The 6,623-nt window shown below is 37.4% G+C and overlaps 1 protein-coding gene across 1 annotated transcript; it reads left to right on the top strand.

Moving 5' to 3' along the window:
• Nucleotides 1–1,148: 1,148 nt before the first annotated feature.
• On the top strand, nucleotides 1,149–4,580 carry IFNG (interferon gamma). The gene is made up of 4 exons (XM_040062455.1): nucleotides 1,149–1,327; nucleotides 3,161–3,229; nucleotides 3,558–3,737; nucleotides 4,419–4,580. Exons 1-4 carry the CDS (start codon nucleotides 1,205–1,207, stop codon nucleotides 4,542–4,544), a joined length of 498 nt encoding a protein of 165 aa, XP_039918389.1. The 5' UTR covers nucleotides 1,149–1,204; the 3' UTR covers nucleotides 4,545–4,580.
• Nucleotides 4,581–6,623: the final 2,043 nt, after the last annotated feature.

Raw genomic sequence — 6,623 nt, 5'->3', positions numbered from 1 at the left:
TACTGTTGGGACCCACTTTAATTTTCATGTTTCTGATGAACTACAGACACCTTCCATTGCAGCCCCTGTGAACTGAGCCCACAAGTGCCCTCTTCCTGATTCTCTCTCTTTTCTTTTCCCTATGGGCTCTTTCTTTCTTTCCATTGTAGGCTCCTACCTACCCTCCATTCATGTACTGCAGTCTAAAATTATGTGATTTCTTCATAAGACTCTTTAGAAAAAGCTCTTTTCCCATTATATCCACCAAAGCAGAGTTTAGTTCCTATACGAAAACATTTTCCCCAGCTCTCCTCAACACAGTAGTTCCAGGGCTCTGGATGCACTCGGAGACCACCCTGTCTGTCTTCTTCCATGGGGCTTGTTTTCATTCTTGTCCTTCTGTTTTCACATGCTACACACATTCGTGCAAGTGAAATGGCAGATGGGGAATTTTAATCATTGCCAAGCAGAAATGAGTGTCTTAAGTACTAAATACTCTGCTCCCACAGATAGTAGACAACCACAGAGGAATTTAATATGATACATCATTGTATTCATGCTGGAACCTTGTTTGTCCCATTCTAAATCTGGAGGTGAAGAATGCAAAAGCCGCAGAAGTGCACTTTAGACCATGGAAAGGATGCAAAATGTTTCACAAAGGGGCAGCAGCAGAAAGAATGTTTAAACTTCTAAGTGTCTGTAGAGAAGCCGCGGCAAACCCAGTGGTTACTTTAAAAGAATACCAGAAATGAGTTGACTCTTGCACTGACCCTTTAACCACAACAAAAGATTTCTTTTCAGATGGTGTGTAAGAATAGGTTTGAGCCAAAATGCATACTCCTCGATCAGTATGACGATTTCCCCCTTTTCCCCAACCACGTGTCAAAGAAACTTCAGAATCTGCCACGTAAATGTTACCCATTGATGAACCACTGAAAATTTTTCCAGGACCGTACTTTAATAAGATGCTTTCGAGGGATTCCTTTGATTAGCCAAAAAACGAAGGGTTCTTATCTAACACTATCTTGTCTAAATATACACAGCCGGTGATGACGAAATAAAAAAATTTCAAGACCAGGTATAAATACCACTGACAGGCTGATGAAGTTCAGTCACCTACTTGCTTCTAATAGAAGATTTAACTATTAGAAGTTGAAGTTCTCTGCTCATAGACCTGTTCTCCCAGAACTTATCTGAGCAGTTTAACTAAACTATCACCAAGAAAATGGCTTTCCAAACCTACAGCTTGTTTGTTTTGTCTGTCATCATGATTTCTTTTGGACATGTTGAAAATACATTGAATCTTCTTGAACTTCAAAATGATATAGACAAACTGAAAGCTGATTTTGTAAGTATAGTCTTCTACTGCATTTCTTTGCTCCTGCTGCTTGTGCTTTGCATACAGTCCAAACTTGAGCACTGATTGACATACTCAATATGTACCAATAGAGGGTAATCATGGAACTAGCTTTTTGATCATACATTTTTTAACAAGAATATGGCTTTTTGTTTGTTTGTTTTACTAAGTTCTTTCATTAACCTGATGTAGTTTTTCAATAGTCACAGTTATTGTAGTAATTTGTGGGTTTTTTCAAGATGTTCTTTCTTTCACAATAGCTTTTTCTAGCTCAATTCAGCTTTCATTACATGGAATACTTTGTAACAAGAAATGTTAATGCAATTTATGGTGAATATATGAATCTTTGTTCAGTTCTGACTAGATGAAATTTACTGACTTTTTAAATTTCATGTTTGCAATGTCAATGAGAGATTTAGTAGGAGTTAGCAATATAAAAATATTGCAGATGAACCTTTGCTTTAACAAATGCATTGGATGCTTAAGTTGTTTTAAGATGTAGTAGTGTGTTGCTCAAAGGTGATTTCTACTTCTTATTCTTTTGCATGCTCCAGTCATTTTACTTCCACACATGTGACTATGCTCTGGCATGGGAATGTAATCTGGCACAATATTCTTTCTTGTGGAATATAATTTTAGTAACTTGATAACTGTAATGTTAATTCACCAATCTTAATCTGGGAGGCATTAAAGTAGTATACAGCTAAATTCAGCAGGGATTAGTAAGAGACATCAGATTTACAGTATAGTAGATCTTTTAATTAACAGCTTTTATTTTCAAAATGTTTTTGTTGGGTTTTTTTCCCCCTCTAAATGCATGGAAACAACTGCAACAATCTGCTTCTATTTTCACCTCTGATTTTTCCATGATTTTGTCATAATTTTGTGCAAATGATAGTTGAAGTTCACTAGTCAGAGAACCACCCTGAAATGGTAAAGACTGGTGTGATACTTCAGTGTTTGCAGGAAACTGGCTGTAAAAGTGGCATTATGCCTTAAATGAAGTAGAAAAAAATCAGTTTGGTGTGCTTAGCGTGGGGAACCAATCAGCCTAGAAGATTCCTGTCAGACTGAAAATTTGCTCTTTTCACTCACTGTGTTTAAACTACTGAGCAGACAAAAGAAGGAAATAGTCAGTGTTATACACAAAAAGGAAAAAAAGACACACAGAAGAGGAAATGATTCAGTTTGTCTTTCCTTGGTAGGAGAGTTGTGTTGCTCTTTGCTTCCTAGAACCAGTTGCCAACATCTGATGGTTAAACTCTGTGCCTGTGAGCCTCTCAATAGCCTATGAATCTTGCATATCCCCATACCTGACTATGGGCTACTGGGATGTTCTCCAATTCTGCAAATTATAGTTTTATACTAAAAACAGCTCATTCTTGTTCCATAGGAGATTTTACTGAGACTGTATGAATTTAGGGTCACAGATTACAAACTTCTGGACTTTGACTTACTAGAAAACATGCCAAGATCAGACCTAATGATTTTTAGCCAGTTGCTGTGCTCATGAGCTTTTATCTTCATTTGTCAATAGCAAAACTTACAGGGAGCATTTGGGAAAATGGATGTGCTAAACATCTCTATTCAGATGAGTTATAGTGGGAGAAGATGTTGAAAAGAGAAGTAATACCATTTCTGATACCAGACAGCCAAGCAATGGGACTTGGTGATTAGAGAAGTGAAAGCATTGTGATAGCTGTAGACCAGATGTGCAAAAATCTGAATTTTGATGCTCCTTTGAATAAAGAACACAAATTTACCTTGTGATAAATATTGTAATTTATAAAAATTGTGTAATAGATATGTTTGGGTTTTTTGCAGAACTCGAGTCATTCTGATGTAGCTGATGGTGGACCTATTTTTACAGAGAGGCTGTCAAGCTGGACAGAGGTGAGTCAAAACCAGATACGATGAAGCATCTCAGGTGCTTTTCTGGTACAAAGCAGCTCCCAAAACCAGTGTAATTAACTGCAATAGAATGAACATGAGCAGAGTTCTCTTCAGTAGCTTAGAAATGAGACAAAAATCCCCATAAAAAAGCTTTATACTGCACCATGAACTGACCCAGAGGTACAGCCAAGCCTGGGAGATGTGTTGCGACATCTTTATCATTTTGTTTCAAGTGGCAAAGAGCCCCTGTATGCTGAGTTTTATCTTCCTTCCTTTCCCTGCTGATGGGCACTCACACACCTTTCTTTTTGATTGTATTTTTCAACAGAGAAATGAAAAAAGGATCATCCTGAGTCAGATTATTTCCATGTACTTGAAAATGCTTGAAAACACTGACAAGTCAAAGGCTCATGTCAGAAACATAGCTGAGGAGCTTCATACTCTGAAAGAAAGCCTTTCTGATGGCTCAAAGAAGATAGAAGATCTCAAGGACCTGACTAAACTTCAGGTAAGGCTCTTCCTTTGCCTCTGCATCTTGTGACTTTATACTTTCCAGTTGTGATTTGAGTGATATTTAAGCTAATAACACTTCAGTAACCTATATCCTAATCCCTCTGTAGCTCAGTTCATGCTGGAAAACCAAATATTTCCACCTGCAGGGGCTGCTGCAGGTCTACAGTGTGGGGTAGTGCTGAGTCTTGCTTCAGTTTGGCACAGAGGTGCTCACAGCACTGTCCCACAGTCTGTACACCAGAGCTGCCACTGACAACAGCCGTTTGTGGCATAGAAATTGTTTGGGAAAGTTGTGCCTGGCTATGGAATGCTCTGTGGCACTTGGAATGCTCTGGGAGTGCTTGGCTCATGGTGCTCATGCCAAAGTCACAAACCACCGACCTCCTCAGAGGTCTGCAGATGATGCCCCAGTGGAGTCAGGTACTTTCAGCTATGAGATAGCTCTGTTTCACAGAGTATGGCTGGTCTGTGGCAGGTTGCAAAGTAGCACAGAAAGTGGAAAACAAAAATCTGTGACATAGTGGCTCTTTGTTGTTGGGCATTAGGTAGTAGGGAATTGAAAATTGCAGATGTCCTTCTGTTTTACCCTGGTAGCAGGGTAGCCTGTGTGTTGAGGTCAGTATACCCTTATAGCTCTTGGCATGATTTTGTTCCATCTGTTTCTTGCTTATTACAGATGAGTGACTTGAAAATTCAGCGCAAGGCTGTGAATGAGCTGTTCATCGTCTTACAAAAGCTGGGGGACACCTCAAGTTCTCACAAAAGAAAAAGAAGACAGTTTCAGAGGCTGTGCAAATGCTAATGCCATCTTATAATCCTCTGTACTGAGCTACTGTGCAAATCTTGTTGGGACGAGAATTTTTTATTTCAATCTTTCTATTGATTTTTTATGCATTTATTTATTAATATTTAAGTATCTTAAGTAACTATTTATAAGGAAATACTAATCAAAATATTTATATTCCCTAATATTATATAAGAAATTACTTTGTCTTAAAATCCTGTCTATTTGTTATGTGTTTGTTGACCTGAAAATATGGACTGAGGCAGTGTTTGCCCAGTTTCCATATGGAAATCTTGAAATTACATTACAATGGTACCCAGCTTTCCATCTGGTGCTGTCTTAAGAGAGGGATGTTATGAGATTAGTCTTATCTATTTGGCATGGAGATACAAGCACCAGTATGGGGAAGTTACTCTATTCAGGAAAACATATTTATGTCTGCTTACTACTAAACATATCTAGATACAAATCAAGCAAGTAGACATGCTTAAAGATAAGCAAATGTTGAAGCAAATTTCTGAACTAGAGGACTGATGATTAATTGCTGGTTACTATTATTATTATGCCCTGAAGTTACCAGGAGGGCAGTCTACTTAATATTTCAAGAGAATGTGACTAACTCTATTGCACTGACTTTAAGTTAACTCTCAGATTTTAAACATTTCTGGGCTTTTTTTTTTTTTTTTTTTTAACTGAACCATTCAAATGTGTCTGTTGTAATTTTATTTATTTGGAGGTAATAGTATGGAAGTTTTTGTCTCAAGGACTGTATTTTTGCACTGGAATATTATTAAAAAGTTTGTATTTTTCAACTGAGATATTTTGAAATTTGAATATTAAATAAAGACATAAATAAATAAAATCTAAAAGTGTGTTTTCATGTTTATTATTTTGTTCTAAATTTTCACAAAGGACAGTCCTGCCCAGACATTTAAAATATATTTTGTTTTCTCCCATCTGTCCAACACTTAGTAAAGGCCCAAACATTTCCCATTCCAATATACTTTACTCACATTTTGGTGTGTACCCAACCCTGTGCTGTGCTATCCCCTGCATTTCTGAAGTTATTACATAAAATTTGGCTCAAAACAGCAAGTGTTTTGTGGGGAGGGTTTCCTCAGTCACACAATTTCCTGGGTTCTTCTCATCCTGTTGTTGGGGTAGCAGAAAAGGAATGAGCAGTGCAGAGATGGAATAGTAGCTGTCACTGCTGACAAAATGCATTTGTGTATTCTCATTTCAGAAGTTTCATGATTTGGTTTTTGTTTGTTTAATTGATTAGTTGGGGGTTTTTTTCTTCTTTTTTTATTTCCCCTCTAAAGTATCTTCCTCACACCAGACATTGTAGAGATTCTTAGGCAACCATTGAAAGAAATCTAAATAAGTTTCTCATATTGACCTGACTTTTCCCTGCCCATTGTAAGTCTGTGCAATTTCTTCAGGGTGCTTAAGATAAACTGCGGAATATTCCTCATTTTGTTCTGTTACTGCAATAATAGTGTTAGATAAGAATATCATAAAAATCAGCCCTTACAAAGCTATTTTTTCTATCCATCCCATCCCATCCCATCCCATCCCATCCCATCCCATCCCATCCCATCCCATCCCATCCCATCCCATCCCATCCCATCCCATCCCATCCCATCCCATCCCATTTTGTATAGTAAATAATTGTATACTATACAAATTAGGTGAATCGCTTTTAACATAAATACGTGTCATCACTTCTCTGACATTCACAGGAGTCTTGGATCTCCTTTTCTGTGTTATGCCTCACAATATCCAAGTGAGGAGGGTACTTCCAGCTAAGCTATATGTAAGGGTAAAATTAATTTTAATCGCTACCATAGATTTTTCTATAGAAAGCCTATCAGAAGTTTTGAACATTTTTGACTGAAGGTCAGTGTAATTTCTTCCACCTACACAATCCGAGAGTGTTAATATATGTGTGTGCTTGAGAGTGAAAAGATATTATCTACTATTTAAAAATTAGAAGTTAAAATTAGAAGGGGAAAAAGTCAAAAGGAAATACAACTGTCTGAGAATCTCACTTTGTTTTATGCATCACTTCCGTAGCACATTAATTCTGTCCTTATT

The sequence above is a fragment of the Hirundo rustica genome, chromosome 4 (genome assembly GCF_015227805.2).
Source record: "Hirundo rustica isolate bHirRus1 chromosome 4, bHirRus1.pri.v3, whole genome shotgun sequence".
Lineage (NCBI taxonomy): Eukaryota > Metazoa > Chordata > Aves > Passeriformes > Hirundinidae > Hirundo > Hirundo rustica.
The sequence above is the reverse complement of the archived record's forward strand: the minus strand, read 5'-3'. Positions and strand labels throughout refer to the sequence as shown.